The 17,485-nt window shown below is 38.1% G+C and overlaps 1 protein-coding gene across 1 annotated transcript in view; it reads right to left on the bottom strand.

Annotated features, from left to right (window-relative positions):
• Positions 1-960: 960 nt before the first annotated feature.
• The window catches only part of PDGFC (platelet derived growth factor C), a 238,518-nt gene continuing 221,993 nt past the window's right edge, over positions 961-17,485 (bottom strand). Inside the window, exons 4-6 of the mRNA XM_052654902.1 lie at positions 15,894-16,104; positions 9,166-9,383; positions 961-1,707 (exon numbers count right to left, since the gene is read on the bottom strand). Of these exons, the coding sequence (XP_052510862.1) occupies positions 1,591-1,707; positions 9,166-9,383; positions 15,894-16,104 (546 nt within the window). The 3' untranslated portion in view covers positions 961-1,590. The remainder of the gene's footprint in view (positions 1,708-9,165; positions 9,384-15,893; positions 16,105-17,485) is intronic.

Genomic DNA, 17,485 nt, shown 5'->3' with positions numbered 1-17,485 from the left:
ATTTACCACTAATCAGTATCAAGATAACTGAGAAAAAGAAAACTACTGCTCAAAAGCACAGGAGTCCAGAGGCAGGAAAGCCTCACCAGAAATGCTCACTTTTCTGCCTGTCTTTTGAACTGATTTTACCTTTTGCAAAATAAAAATCATGGTGACACAAATCTTGCAAACACACACTCAGTTTCTCCCCAAAATAGCTGCATTCTTTTATTTGGTGATCAATACATTTTAATTCCAATAGTCACCACATAACCTAGGCACAAGATTCAGCATTGTACAAGCGAAAGATTTGACTGATTTTCTTTTCAATTGCCAAAGAGTACAATAGGTGAATTGATTAAAGGATATACTTCTGTACATAAAAATATTCATGTATTTATACAAGTGTATGGAACAGAGTTTAAAGATAATCTAACCAGAACATCACAATAAATAGGATGTGTTCCTATAGGACAGACGAGCATGCTTTGTCAGGAGGTTGTCAAGTCTCATATTCTCAAGGTGCTTTATGATCTTCTGAGCTGGGCTCACATTTCCCTAAATAAGGGTTAGAGGTTAGTAACGCCTGGACCTGGATGCCTCTGGGGGTATTCTGCTTTTTACTTGCATCCCAGTAAGAGGAGTTTGAAGACATGATTATTTATTTTCCAAGAGTCTTTGCAACTTACCAAATTCTATCCATTTCCCAATTAACATTTGAAAAAGCAGATTGATCTAAGCTCTAGCACCATACAAGAAGGAAATACATGTATTTTTGTCAGAGCAACAATATTTTATATCATCTTTGTCCCTCTGGCTATAACAATTCTGTTTAGAAAATTTTACCAAGCTAAAAATAGTTGATCTAGGATGTCATAAAAAAGAATATTAAATACCTTTGGTAAAAATAGATATATTTAACAAGATTAGAAAAGCAAACAGTTATAATGTCAAAAGGAGACTATAAAAAATGTACACAATAAAACAAATAAACCAACTTATAAAGTGAAGATAAGGCCACTCTTCTCAGGTTTGTCTGTTCCAAACCATGCATGGAGGTCTCTTCTTCTAAATGGTAGAAATCTGATTAAGAAATATGGAATATCCAGTCTCTCCTATCAGCATGACAAGTTTAATTCATGGCAACACAGTTCCTTTTTAAAACCCATGTTGGTAGAACTTAGAACACTCTTATACATGTGACTAGAAGAAACAATCCGAGATTTCTGTGATTTTAGCCCCAGAGCATGGGGCTTAGAGTTAAGCAAGGCGACAGAACCAGGGGCTCACAGGCAGTGTTTCCTGTGCTGACATGAACCTAGGCCACATCCAGACAAGAGACACAATGCAGCCAAGGGTGCTCATAGGGACTTTGCAACTAACTAGAAATCTACAAGGTTCATTCCTTTTCCCGGCGAGGACGTTCCTCTTGTCGTGGGGCCTCATCTCCAAACAGCCGTTGCACAACCCCTAATTCTACCCGGTGTCTCCTCTCTCAGAACACGCTGTAAATCCTGAAGATGAAAGGGCCCTGGAGCCAACAGCCGGGACTGTGGAAGGAGATAAGGCACAAGTTCCATCGCAGAGGCAGCCCTGAGCCACCGTGAGGCATTATCCCCCAGGGTTCCCCCTGCACACGCAGTCACACTCCTCATGGTGCTCGAGGGCCACGTCCGTGAGTGACTTATGCAGCCCCCGGACGCCTGTCTTGGGTCTCAACTGAAGGACCTGAAAGGGAACAATGGAAACCACCTTTAAAATCAGGCCACGTCTGCAACTTGCAATTTCATGGACAGGAATGATTTCAGAACAGAATCTCGGGGCCCAACAATGACTTAACACATTTTAATTTCTACTCCTGAAGGCATTATGAACATATTCCCCCACCCTTCAAGAAATCACAAATGATTATCATCTTTTCATGAAAGGAAAGACCTTTTAATACCAACAGTTAGGAAGGAGGCTGCTCAGAATAAATAGACTTGTGGTTGCCAAGGGAGAGAGGCACAGGTGAGGGAACGGATTGGGACTTTGGGATTAGCAGATGCAAACTAGAATATATACAGTAGATAAACAACAATGTCCTACTGTACTGCATAGGGAACTATAGTCAATATCTTGTTATAAGCCATAATGGAAAAGAATATGAAAAATAATATATATGTATATCTATAACTGAGTGACTTTGCCATACAGCAGAAATTAACACAACATTGGAAATCAACTATACTTCAATAAAATAAATTTTTAAAAAAGAATAGTCCTTACATTGAAAGATTCATCAGACGGAATTTCACCTTCTTTAGGTGTTTTGGAAACCACAACTGCACAATTTGTTTTTCTGTTTGTTGTTTTCTTTCATTCATTTATTCACATACTTAGCAAATATTTATCCTTGGAGCATGGCAGGCAGTACTGAGGTGCTGTGAAAAGAAACCCGACCCGTCTGCAGCTGAGTCTGCTCAATTATGCTGCTCATTAACGTGCTTGGCTACACGTCAAGTTCTCTGTAAACTTGATGAGATGGATTAGATGTACTTCGTCGACAACAGCTCCGTCACAGTTAACTTTCTGCAGCTGGGTCCTACTGTGTCGTGTACAGTTGGCAAGAATAACAAGAATGCCTCTATGAAATGAAGTTATTTGCAATTTGGATGGTTGAGATTTTAAACCAGAAATACAGCAAAACAGACACTGATACTAAACACACCCTTTTCAAACTGTGATGAAAGGATACAGCTATGTATTCTATACGTGATTCTCTGACATATTTGATAAGAACTAACTACTCAACATATATTACATTTTAGGTCTTATAACAGAAATGATGCAAAGTTTTAGAAACTGTGTAGCTTTGGCTTATGAACAGAGCACAGAATAATGTGAAGTTGTGTAGTTTGCTCTCTGAGTCTGACACAGATAACTCTGCAGAGCAACTTCTGAAAGATACCATTCTGGAAATATTCATTAATCCAAAAGGGCACAAGTCAGGTTTTACGGAGGCTTCCCAAGTTGCTCAGTGGTAAAGAACCTACCTGCCAATGCAGGAGACTCGGGTCTGGGAAGATCCCCTGGAAAAGGAAATGGCAACCCTCTCCAGTATCCTTGCCTGGATAATCCAATGGACAGAGGAGCCTGGCAGGTTACAGTTCATGGGGTCGCAAAGAGTTGGACATGACTTTGTAACTAAACAACAACACAACTGGTTTTATGACTTAGTAACTAAACAACAACTGGTTTTATGACTGTTTTACTTAAATATTTAAAACTGAAAAACAAAGAATCGTCCTCCCTTTGGTTTATCTGGTCATTTCAAAGGTTAATTTGCTGACATTTTTTGAATGCTTACTGGGTACCAGGTGATCTAATAGTTTTCACATACTTTAACTCACTAGAATTCTATGAAGTAATTTATAATTATTAGCCCTATTTTACACATGAGTGAACAGAAGCTTAGAGAGAATGAGTGACACAGTCTCTATCTGTACTTTTGCCAAATGGGAATGATCACAATGATAGATAATAATTTCACCAAGACCCAGAATATTACTAGTGATATACTCTACTTATTTATTAACTTTCTTCCTAGAGAGATAAACTGCAAAGTCTTATGATAGCTATGAAAAATAGCAAACTTATGAAAAATAGTAAACTTTTAAAGTAGATTTTCTATGACATTTACAATTCTAGAGTGAAAATTATTCAGACTATTATTTTCATGTGAAACTTAATCCAGTGAGATGAATACAATATATGTGTTGGTATTGATCTCCTGCTTTTGACCAACATAAGTTGGCATGAAAACCAACTACTCGTAAGATGCTGGCACTATGCCTTATCATCACTCTTGACAAATGGCTTCTGGAGTCAGGTCAAGTGGATTGATACATTGCAATATTGGCAATGTCTTTAATTCCTATATCCACTTATATACATTCTCCCAGTTGGCAGGGGAAAGAATGGCCATGACTGGTAAGGGTTAGTAAAACCCCCATATACAGCTCTGACAGTCTACATTACATCAGGCTACAACCCAACAACCCTTCCTCCCTCTGCAGAGCTTACACAAGATGCAGTCACTGCATAATTGCCCCCTCTCCACCCCATCTTCATCTACCCATGCCTGTGGATATTTACAAAAGCAAAAGAATCTCATAATGTTCCAAGGGTGTTCAGGTCTTGAATGTGGTGCAGGTTTAATTAGTGTTCTCCCTCTTAATTCCCTTTGAAAGGTTGGACTTTAGAAGACAAAGAGAGACCTGGAAAATGACTAGCTGGTCCCAGATAATGTTAAAAAGGGTTACTGGTCTTTAGCACAGGGCTTATGATATAGGAAAAGAAATGAAGTAGAAGCATATCTCACAAAGGTGTTGAGGAAGAGACTCAAACTACAATTTTGACTGTGTGAAGAAATAATGCAAGGAAATGCTAAAACTAGAGACTGCAGAGAGAACAGATCAGGCCAGAAAGACCCATCAAGGAACAATGCACGTGTACTGATGTCCCCAATTCCGGGTCGCACACAGCCTTGGGTGATGGGACACATTACAAGAGCAAGGCAATTGAGTGATATGATTATTTCCCTCCCCAAAAAACAGATCTACACAAGAAAAGACTATGTGTTATGAAAAATGAAACTAGATGTATGAAGATATAAACAAGATGAAAGCCCATTAGGGTGACTAAGAATAGGGGAAAGGAGCGATATGTTTGTCAGAATATCTTACGAATGTTTTTTCCAGAAAGAAAATATCCTATCTCTGGGCAAAATTCATTAAGTCTTTATTGATTATGAAGTTCAGTTCAGTTCAGTTCAGTTGCTCAGTCGTGTCCAACTCTTTGCGACCCCATGAATCGCAGCACGCCACGCCTCCCTGTCCATCACCAACTCCAAGTTCACTCAAACTCACATCCTTCGAGTCGGTGATGCCATCCAGCCATCTCATCCTCTGTCATCCCCTTTTCCTCCTGCCCCCAATCCCTCCCAGCATCAGAGTCTTTTCCAATGAGTCAACTCTTCGCATGAGGTGGCCAAAGTACTGGAGTTTCAGCTTTAGCATCATTCCTTCCAAAGAACACCCAGGGCTAATCTCCTTTAGAATGGACTGGTTGGATCTAATTGATTATTTGCCATAATCAAAGAATAAGGCTGGACAAGGTGGAGGGGACAGAAATAAAGCTGAGTGAAAGTGTTAGTCACTCAGTCGTGTCCAACTCTTCGCAAACCCACAGACTGTAGCCCACCAAGCTCCACTGTCCATGGGTTCTCCAGACAAGAATACTGGAGTAGGTAGCCATTTCCTTCTCCAGGAGATCTTCCTGACCCAGGGATTAAACCTGGCTCGCCTGCATTGCAGGCAGATTCTTTGCTGTCTGAGTCACCAGAGAAAGCTGAGTGAGACAATCGCCAATATATATGGACGGCTTGAAATGTGCCAGACCTCATTCTAGGTATTTGTAAGCATCAGCTCCTTGAGTCCTCATAATGAGGCATGAAGGCTTACAGCTCACATCACAGATGAAGAAATTGAGGGGCCAGGGATTAAGCAATTACCTCCAAGTCACACAGCCTTGGATTCCCTGCACTTGAGCCCTGCATTGTAATGGGATCTTTATTCTTAGTTCTCAATTTGGGAGGACGTAATAACAAAGTAATAACAGTTCTCTAACAGAAATATCTTTAAAGTTGCACACATGCAGGAGGACGAACTACAGTTATGCTGGGATTGATAGGAAACCAAAAAGGGATTCAAGAAAGTTGTAACATTTAGGTTTACACATACATAAAGAACCCCTGTCTTGCTTTTCTGAAAAATTTGTTTTTTGGAGACAAGGAAATTAAGAAAACATTTTTTTGTTTTTGGCTAAAATGGCTTCAAATCAAGAATATCTGATTTTAGATGCAAAAGCAATAAAAATCTAATTTGATAATATTTTGTGAAAATATAACGTTATATTTTATGATATTTTTAAGTTTGTGAAAACCCAATGAAAATATTAAAGGAAGTCAAAAGAGGGACTTATTCAGTTATATTTGTAGTGACACAAATAGATACACTTCAGCTTAATATGTAGGCAAGCTGCTTAAAAGAGCTGGATGAAAGAGAGAAAAAGTAAAACTTTTTTAAACTCTGTCTTTCCTTCTGCTTTGTCCATGAAGTAGAATAATCTTTAAATTGAAAACTGGACCAAGGATCATCAAAAAGAATGAAAGCCTTCACTTTAAATAAGTCTCTATATCTTGATTAATGGTATTCAATAACAATAATTTTAGAAATGTTATAAGTTATGTTTTTGAAAAAGTTCATTTATTTAGAAGTAATACTAAATTTACTAGCCTCAGAACATACAAAGTATAAGGCTGAGAAAAATTTAGGGCTCAGGAACTATGAATTACACCAAACAAATAATCTTTTTCATAGGCTAATTTGATTGCTAAAAAAAAATGGTGTCAAAGAAAATTTTATAATTCCAACAAAACATTGAAAAAATTAAGACGGGATTAGGTTGGCCACATCTGTAGAAATATGGACTAGGTAACCATATAATTATATCTGTGCACATATACATTAGAGATATTTGTGGGAAATGTACTCCATGCTCTTACAACTAGATAAACAGGCACAGTTGTAAGTGTGGACGTATAGGTAGCGCACACAATCAACCCCACCTGAAGGCCGGAAATGATGAATCCATGCCATTCTGAAGAGCAGTAGTGCAGAAGCTCTGCCCATGACCTATCCCCAGAGAAGAATTTTACCTGAGACTTTAAAACAGATATTACACACTCTGTGGCAACTTTCTGGATAACTCTGAAACTAATGGTATTTGAAAAGAAATTTACAAGTATAGGATGGAGGAGGATCCTCTTGATCTGAGGACTGATTCAGCAGCCCCAAAGCCTGACATGGACTCAGCATCTGATAAGCTTGTTTAGAAAAGCTCACAAGACTCCTCTGGCTTTTATAGCTCTTCACAAGTTGCGTCATAAGGCCAAGACTTGTCGGCTAAATCATGTCCCCAAATACACTTTCCTTATTAAGTACCTGCTTTAGAAAGTTCAAAATTGAATAATTTTAGGTGGGGAATGAGTCACTCCAGTTTAGCTCCTACTTTAATCACATCTTTTTACGTTATACCAATCAACTCTAATATCAGCCTAGTTGAGGCATTTTGACTTTAACATGTTTTAGAACAGGATCCAGTGGGCCATTCCCCTACTCCATGTCCTCATTTTGTCTTTTGTCTGTAGAAAAACTATTCAAAGAATAAATTTAATAGGAGAAGTGAGAAAATGCAGAAAGGAAAATAGTCAAGTAAAACAAAATAATAATAGTTTAGTCATTAAACAAAGTCAAAGACCTTTAGAGTTCTTCCTCAAGGACTATAGGATAGTATCCTGAGCCATATCCTTTGAGCTGTTTTCCAGACACCAGGTAAAAGAACTTAACTATATGCTCCCCACAAGTACAAGCATATAGACTCTAGACCAGTTGGAACCAGAAGGTTAATGATATTGACTTCTGATGACCTTACCACCAACCAATCTGAAGAAAGTTCATGAGCTGAAACCATTTCCTTTACCGCGTCTTTAAAAACCTTTTCCCGAAGGCCTTCAGGTGTACAAGCCTTTTAAATGATAACGACCTGGACTCCTTGTTTGGCACCTATAATAAACATTGTATTTCCTGCACTACAAGCTGGGTCAAAAGACTGACTTTACTGCTTGGGAGGGCAAGCAACCCAAGTTTGGTTCAGTAATAGAACTGCCATGTGAAAGGTTTTTTTTCTCAACTAAATTCCCAGTTCTCAGAGTAGCAACAAAGCTATCCCCTGGGCAGAGCGGGACTGGGGTTCCTCCTGAAACAGGAATGGAGGCTGTTTATAGCACAAGGGTCTCTAGATGCATGTGGAATATGAGAGCAAGCAATCCTACTTATTTTCCAGACTGCCAGTTTTGGATGTTATCTTCTAAAAACTGTCATCTAATAACTGTCAGAGAATAAAACCATTACAAAAAATCAATCCTAGTTTGCATTTATGTAGGCTAAGTGTCCTGATGATAGTTACAGCAAGTTAATAATAGACCTAGGGTAGAAACAGGGACCTTCTGTTCTGGAATTCAGTGCTTTCTTTCCATTTAGTCAACTGCCAACACAATACCAGGGAAGAGCTGGGCAGCCCTGTCACATGAGTGCAGTTTATGACATGACATATTCAGGTTACCCAACAAATGTGGGTTCTGCTGGTGTCTTCATATACAAGAAAAATCATTTCATTTATTAAGTAGATATTTATTTTGTGCCATTCTCTTATTTAGCAGAAAAAATAAAAACGAATGAAGCCATACTGAAATGAAGTTAGGAGGCAGACTTTGGTTTGGTTTTGTAAAAATTAAAGTTTGTAAAACACATTTTGTGAAGACTGAAGTTGAGCCATCAAAAAAGGATTGCTTCCTGATGTGTGAAAGCTATGTGCTGCTAGAGAGGGTGGCAGGGGGTATAACTGGGGATAATTAATAAGAATTTTAAATGTTTAAGCTCTAACATTACCAAGGCTCTGAAAACCAAAAATTACTAATATTTCCTATTGTATTTTCCTTAATTACACAGGATAAAGATAAAGAAGAATGAAGAATCCATGAAGGTTTAACATACTATTTGGTGCCACATGAATAACAGGAAGACACAATATAAAAGATGAATAATAGGAAGTATAATTATGAATATGTTCTTGGGATTTATATGTTAGCACTGTCCCAAATGGAAAAATAAACATCAAAGATCTCTTTTCTCCAAAATAGACCATAATTTACCTCCAAGTTTGTCTTTAAAATATTTTCCCTTGATATTTTGAAAAGGTGAAAATTTCATCCATTTTCCCCCATCCAGAAGAACATATTGTGTTTTTTCTATGAGGAAAAAGTCCCCTGATCACCCGTGATTGTCCATTTGGAGGACAAGCTGTCCAAATCCTTCATGTCTGGCTTTCTGAGTTCAAGGTTCTAATTTTTTAAAGTAATAAATAAAAACAGGAACTCCTCTGTAAGCCTTGGTTTGGTTTTGTTTGGTTTCCCTGAAGACGACCTCTCCTTTAAAACAATAACCCTTCTCCGATGCACTGCTTTATGATATTCTGGGACACAACCCCCAGCTGAAAGATCAGGGAAGGCAAGGACGTCCGTACCTCGTGATACTTCTTGGTGACCTTGCTGGGGACACACTGACACTCGCTGCAGGTCTGCAGGCAGCACGCGCAGTTCCCGCCACAGCGCTTCACCAGGAGGCAGCCAGGCCAGAAGATGGTGTCGGTCCTCTTCAGCTCCTCCCGGACGGACACAGAGAAGTTGCGGGGCGTGCAGCTGTAGAGCCGCACCTCCTCCTTGAGCAGGTTCAGGTCCACCACTGCGGGGCACACAGGGAGCCATGAGGAGGTGAGCTCTGAGCCTGATGCACTTCACTACGCTCTTTTTTTTCTCACACAGAAATCTATTTCATGAACCATCACCTTAACAATGACCCTAATTATTTAACCAGGTCTTTGGGTGATGCAGCTTGTGCGCTGGACTTCTATTTTATGACAAACAGAGCTTACTTGTGACCCAGGGATGGTTGAGAGGTAGCATTGTGCAGAGTTGATGGAGCCAACAGAAACAGTTAAGAGCTAAACACAGGAAACTTTACAGGAAAAAATGGGCTACATCTTCTAACCTTTGGAAAAAAAGCAAATACGGGACACATTGGAGGGAAGAATAGAATGTAAAACGAATGCTTTGATGAAAAAATAAGTCCAAGTTTTAGAAGGATGACAAGCTCACGCAATGAATGAAGAATGAAGTTTAGAAACTTGCTGGCAGAACTTGACAGGAATCATAGAATGTGAAAAGGAATGAAGAAAATGAGTTTTTGAAGACAGCTGAGTGGACCAGGAATGAAAAAGAAGACACCTTTTAAAAGAGCAGGAGTTGTTGGAAAGCACTGCTTTTGGCGTGTTGATTAGTTTATGGACTTGGAAATTTAGATTAACTAGATTCCTTCAGATTTGTAGTCTCCTTTTAATGGATGAAAGTAATGTCTAATTTACAACCATTGTCTCTATTCTTTTAGTAACTTGGTTAACTATGTTGTGCTTTATTCTTTAGAATATCTACTTATGAAGAGAAAAAAGTATCCTTTTATTAATTTTTGCAGTAAATTCTCAAAGAACCATTGCTTTTAACTACAAGATGACATTGCCTCAGTTAAATTATATCAAAATAACATGTCACGTTTAGTATGAATTATATATAAAATATGAAGTAGTTGATAATTACTAGGATAAGCATTTGTAAAATGATCTTAATTTCTGGTTTAAGGCTTTGCCTTTTCCCCTAGAAATATTCAAGTAAAAGCAATTCCAATATAATTGAAGTTTTAATAATATATAATCCATCAGAGTTTTTTCTGTCAGTTTAGTTCAGTTCAGTTCTGTCACTTAGTCATGTCCGACTCTTTGCGACCCCATGAACCCCAGCACACCAGGCCTCCCAGTCCATCACCAACTCCCACAGTTTACCCAAACTCATGTCCACTGAGTCGGTGATGCCATCTAACCATCTCATCCCTTGTTGTCCCCTTTTCCTCCTGCCTTCAATCTTTCCCAACATCAGGGTCATTTCAAATGAGTCACCTCTTTGCATCACGTGGCCAAAATATTGGAGCTTCACCTTCAACATCAGTCCTTCCAAAGAACACCCAGGACTGATTTCCTTTAGGATGGACTGATTTGATCTCTTTGCAGTCCGAGGGACCCTCAAGAGTCTTCTCCAACACCACAGTACAAAAGTATCAATTCTTCAGCGCTCAGCTTTCTTTATAGTCCAACTCTCACATCCATACATGGCTACTGGAAAAACCATAACCTTGACTGGACGGATCTTTGTTGACAAAGTAATGTCTCTGCTTTTGAATATGCTGTCTAGGTTGGTCATGACTTTCCCTCCAAGGAGTAAGCATCTTTTAATGTCATGGCAGCAATCACCATCTACAATGATTTTCGAGCCCCCCAAAATAAAGTCAGCCACTGTTTTCACTGTTTCCCCATCTATTTGCCATGAAGTAACAGGACTGGATGCCATGATCTTAGTTTTCTGAATGTTGAGCTTTAAGCCAACTTTTTCACTCTCCTCTTTCACTTTCACCAAGAGGCTTTTTAGTTCCTCTTCAATTTTTGTCATAACGGTGGTGTCATCTGCACATCTGAGGTTACTGATATTTCTCCCAGCAATCTTGATTCCAGCTTGTGCTTCCTCCAGCCCAGCGATTCTCATGATGTACTCTGCAGAGAAGTTAAATAAGCAGGGTGACAATATACAGCCTTGACATACTCCTTTTCCTATTGGGAACCAGTCTGTTGTTCCATGTCCAGTTCTAACTGTTGCTTCCTGACCTGCATATAGGTTTCTCAAGAGGCAGGTCAGGTGGTCTGGTATTCCCATCTCTTTCAGAATTTTCCACATTTTCTTGTGATCCACACAGTCAAAGGTTTGGCATAGTCAATAAAGCAGAAATAGATGTATTTCTGGAACTCTTGTGCTTTTTTGATGATCCAGCGGATGTTGGCAATTTGATCTCTGGTTCCTCTGCCTTTTCTAAAACCAGCTTGAACATCTGGAAGTTCATGGTTGACGCATTGCTGAAGTCTGGCTTGGAGAATTTTGAGCATTACTTTACTAGCGTTTGAGATGAGTGCAATTGTGTGGTAGTTTGAGCATTCTTTGGCATTGCCTTTCTTTGGGATTGGAATGAAAACTGACCTTTTCCAGTCCTGTGGCCACTGCTGAGTTTTCCAAATTTGCTGGCAAATTGAGTGCAGCATTTTCACAGCATCATCTTTTAGGATTTGAAATAGCTCAACTGGAATTCCATCACCTCCACTAGCTTTGTTCATAGTGATTCTTCCTAAGGACCACTTGAGTTCGCATTCCAGGATATCTGGTTCTTGGTGAATGATCACACCACCATGGTTATCTGGGTCATGAAGATCGTTTTTGTATAGTTCTTCTGTGTATTCTTGCCACCTCTTCTTAATATCTTCTGCTTCTGTTAGGTCCATACCATTTCTGTCCTTTATTGGGCCCATCTTTGCATGAAATGTTCCCTTGGTATCTCTAATTTTCTTGAAGAGATCTCTAGTCTTTCCTATTCTATTGTTTTCCTCTATTTCTTTGCATTGATCACAGAGGAAGGCTTTTCTATCTCTCCTTGTTCTTTGGAACTCTGCATTCAAATGGGTATATCTTTCCTTTTCTCCTTTGTTTTTCGCTTCTCTTCTTTCCACAGCTATTTGTAAGGCCTCCCCAGACAGCCATTTTGCTTTTTAGCATTCGCTTTATTAAAATTTAGGAACATTATCTAAAATATAACAGCTATGTTAAATATATTTTCATTATTACTGACAACATCATAAATAATATTTTCTGGCAAAAGTTAACTTCAGATAATAATAATCCAGTTGTAAAAGTTAACTGACTAATATTTGAAAATATTTTAAAAATGACAAGGTAAGTAAGAATCAAATGCTTGCTTTCTTAAGCTATGTTTTACTTGTGTATGTGGTCAAGTTTTTCTAAAATGTCAAAATAAGTCAAGGTAAGTATTTTTAAGAAACACATACAAGATTCTGTATATGCAGTTGTAAATTATAAACACATGTAAACTATACAGTTGACTAAAATTGGTCAAGAACAGGGAAACACCAAGGAAATGGTAATTCCATAGGTTCATTTTAGCCTCGTTCAGCTAAAAATTATTTTTTCCAATTCAACAGAAAAATTACTGCTTTATTTGAGTATCTAAAATTTTCTCTTTCATGTGAAAAATGATCCTGTGTAAGTAAAACTTTTAAATATGAAGAGGAAATGAATTCATTTTTTTAAGTGCCATTAAAGACCAACTTAGTTCTAATAAAATTAATGAGATAATTAGGTTAAGTGATGTCACCTGTTTTATCTGATTTCACTTTGCTGGAGTAACAGTCTATGTACATACTGCTCTTTAACTGTCAACGCTGTATAGGAGCGTCTTTGAATCTTTTCTCTGGAAGTTAATATCTAGGCAAGAAGCGAGAAAACCTAAAACAGACACACACATACAAAAGCCAGTTGCCAAAGTTTTTAATGCTTATTTAAGATTTATACTTCTTTAGAATGTGAATGAAGCTCTTAGCTTTCAAAGGATATTCATCTACCTCAAAGAGTTTTAAACATACTATTTCATGCAACTAGAAAATGAGACTGTATATGTTCCCTTTAAAATGTTTACTTAACCACAATAAAAGGTTAGATGGATTTCCCAAGTGAACCAAGTTATGATACCTGCTACAATGTGAAAATTTAAACAGACTTTCAACTTAGCTTCCACTCATCTATCATGTTTGACACAAAAGTCAAAAGCCCTTTTTAAGTACTAGTTAAGCCTGACTTTAAAAAAAAAATGAGTTTTTCTTTTCTGTAGTAGGAAGATATGAATGAATACACTGAATTGGAGGATGAAAGGGAAAATAAAGAAACGGAAAGACATGAATGCAGTCTACTCTGGGCTAAATAAGGACTTTAAATTTAGCATATGTTATGTGAAATTTATGCTTCCTACTGCTAGGACTTCAAACTCATCTAAGCTTCATTAAAATAAGTCATGTAACTATAATTGGTGTCACGAATTCATCAAATATTGTGTAGAATACCTAAGCCAAAAAAAAAAAAAGGAAGAAAAACAGAGAAAGATCATGCATGAATACACACTTTTGTATAACTTTACTATTATGAAGTTTCCCTCTACAAAATATTTGCAAAGTAAACTTAGCCTTCAGATGCTTTATTTTCTTTTTGTGACTACTGAGACGATGCATGCATGAGCTTGTCTTTCTAAAGAATGAAGATGTGAAGCTTGTCATCAATGAACACTGTTTTTCTAATACCTATTTCCTTGTTCAGATTCGTAAATGTTGCAAGTTTTACTAAAAAGAACACTGGTTAAGAAAAAGAAAAACAAAACAAAACAAAAACAACCATGATCACATTTTACTTGGTCAGTGTTCATTCTTTTAAGACATTCAGCCCAGGGAAATTCTATGACTGTATTGCAACCTGAGGGTGGTCTTTCTAAGATGAATGTGGTAACACTGTGATATGTTTATTCTATGGAAAATCTCTTTCGATGTCTAATTAGAAGCTTTTAAACGTTTTACCCCTCGCTCCTTTGTAGAGAGACTCTGGGAGGGGAGTTGGTTTTGTCTACATAGATGTTATCCCACACCTGCATTTTAGTTTATGTAAAGTTCCAAAAATATACACTGCTTTTCTCACACTTACCGTATGCTTAAAAAGTTAATAGATTTGGCAAACTGCAAAGGGCTTCAATTTGGAAAGTGTTAAATGACTATTTGAAAGATCTGGTTCAATGCTGGGTCTTTTAAATACACCCTAGCCTCTGGCCAAATCATCCCTGAGCACCACATGGAGAGAAACAGGCACATGGGCATGGCTGGAGGGGAGATTTGCAGGTTCCCATCCCAAGAACAGCTGTCAAAAAACTGGATCTGAGCTCAGAACCCAGCTGACTCCCTCTGCTTCTTACAGATCCACTCAAATTTGCTAACAAAGGCTGTATTCAGGGGCGTTGCAGCCAGCCTCACAAATCTCCGTCTTCCCGTTCTTGAGCAGGAGGGAAGGGAAGTGCTGTTGGTGAGTTATTCATCAAGATCACATCTTGTAAAATATGTAACAGCTTTCAGGATCTGGACAAGATTCGGCTGCCTCTGGACAAGATTTCCAATATTGCTGAGAGGAAACCGGGGCTGCTGGCCCAGCAGAATACCATGCTGGGCAAGTCTCAACAGGATCTGCTGAGATGTAAGGTCCTGATCAGAAGGGGTGCAGCTCTAAGGAGGAAAGGGTGGGAATAGGGTTTCTTTCTGAAGAGCACATCTGATGCAATCTGCCCCTGTGAGTTGCTCAAATTAACTAAATATTCTGCGTTCTATAGACATTCTACAGACTGTTCTTCCATTTGTAAAAGACCCTAGGTAGATTTTAAAGTATCTGACAGACTGAAACAGATTTTCTAAGGGTATTATACTTAGACAGTTGTGTTTTCATTTGTGTCTGACAGGGATGCTTTCCAATGTTAGTGTTACTAGGAAAGTTAGCAGACCTTAGAGCAAATTCTGTCACCATTATCTCTAATTTCTTGACTATGTGGAATTAACTTTAATTATCAACACTTTCACTCTTGGAAGGAGATACACTCATATAGTCAAAAGTGATCATTTCAAACATATTTATACAGAGAAAGAATCATCATGGTGTGAGTTCCTTTAAGCATTATTTTGTTACAGTGATTCCTATCTTGGAAACTACTAGGTCCGTTTTCTGGAGAGCCATGGTTATTTTTCATAGTATTTAGATAAGTTTCTAGGCTTAGGAACTGGAAATGGATATGATTCTGATTCAGAAGACATGCTAGACAAAGATTTTAATAGAGCTTTCCCCTTTTCTAGCCCCAAACATGGCTCAGCAGCTATGATAATTTCTGCTGAATCTCTAATTTAATATACACCAAATATTGTTTGAATAAGCAACAATTCTTGTGAAATGTAACAGAGGACTTCATCAACATGATATTTTTGAATTAAAGAAATAACAGGCATTTTCAGCAAAAGCATCTCTGTAAATCTCCCATACGCAGTCAGAAGAGCCTCCATTTATGTGCATTTTCATTTAATATGTAAATATGCTCAAATATTAAGAAAATGGAGCATTTAACTTTATCAAGGAAGAATTTTAAACTCTACTCATTAGACGGTATGGCAGAAGAATCCGAAACATGAGCTGCTAAGAAAATTAGATGAGGTTCTAAGCTGAAGAGAGCACTTACCTCTGGATTTTCTTCCAAACATGAAATTCTTGCCCAGCAGTTGCAAAGAAGTGGGCCTGTAGAGATCTTCTAAGTCTAATTGCCATCTGTCTGGTTCAAGATACCGAATGAGGTCTTCCAAGGTGCTAAAGGCAGTGACGGCGTTATTCAGGAGGTCCAGTGGCAAGGCTGAGGCGGGCAGCGAGGACGGACTCACAGTTTCTGTGAGCTGCTGAAAGCAAAATGAAGCCAGTGTTAGGTGGACTCTGTTTTAAAAATGACAATACATGCCTTCTGGACTCAGGCACGGGGTTAGGTAGTGAGACTATGGCTGAAAACACAGGGAAGTGAAGTTTTATTCAACCTCAATGACCAGTAATAATTGATACTTTGCAAAGACTTCATGAACTTGGACAGAGTTTCTATGGAAGATTTTCAATAGGGAAGACATCCACTTTTGTTAACACAAACCATGGTGGGTGTGGGTACCTGCTGTTACACAAAATAGATGATGCCTCTGTGGTCCAGTTATGGACTTAACAATGGAAACCTTAAAAGAGTTTATCACTTTTTCCCTTCCTTTTCCACTTTTCATCTTCCTCATTTTTGGAAATCACCCGGTGGGTTTATTAATGATTGTCAGAGGAATGAAAACTTTAATATAAAGTGATTGGTCCATGAAGAATATGAATAAATTGTAAGTGAAACACCTTTGACATTGGAGAAGAACTTGTTAATCAAGATAGGAAACATCCAAATCATAAAAGAGAACTTTGATAAATTTGCCTAAAATTTTTAAATAAGCAGAGTTAAAATACAGACACTGGGAGAATACCTTGGCAAACCACTTACTTGCCACAGGATAGAGAAATAAAACAAACTCAATAGAAAATGGGTAAATTCCAGACAAGAAGTTTGAATGGCCACTAGACGTCATATACACAAAAGAGATACTATTTCACTTATAGGAGATTGGTGAACACTTAAAAGAAAGGATGGCCAAGGATATGACTGAATTGAAATTTCTCTGCTCTGCCTGCAGACGTGAGTATTAATTGGCACCACTGTAGCTGATGTAACTGATGTGCACAGGATACTAGAGTTGAAGATGGATACATCCCATGTCCCTATAATTCACTTTCGAGGTTATAGCCTTTTATTTGTGCACATGAAGTATGTGTGCAGGAATGTCAATTCATCAGTGCTGAAAAGGAGCAAATCAAAGCAGCCTAAAATGCTCAGGTATGGATTAAAATACACCATTTTTAAATGACAAGCATCAAAATAAGGCAATAATTTCAATAGAAGTTCAAAAGTAATATCCCCTTCCCCGGTTTTTAAAGTGGACTAAGGGTGAGGTGTGGTAGACCAGAACTGAAATCAAAATAGACAAAATAAATACAGGAACAAATGCTCCACCTCACATTTAAAATTTTTTTATTTACTTACAGAGGAAGGAAAAGGAATCGCATGAAATAAAGCATTTACACTGACTGATGTTTATTACAGTAAATTCATAACGACAAAAAGTTGGTGACAATCTAGACTTATGATAGTGGGCTAGCTAATAACCTTGCACTCATAATCTGAAACAGTGGGACAGACACTAAAAA

The sequence above is a fragment of the Budorcas taxicolor genome, chromosome 17, assembly GCF_023091745.1.
Source record: "Budorcas taxicolor isolate Tak-1 chromosome 17, Takin1.1, whole genome shotgun sequence".
NCBI lineage: Eukaryota > Metazoa > Chordata > Mammalia > Artiodactyla > Bovidae > Budorcas > Budorcas taxicolor.
Note: the sequence above shows the minus strand (reverse complement) of the source record. Positions and strands in the feature narration are given on the sequence as shown.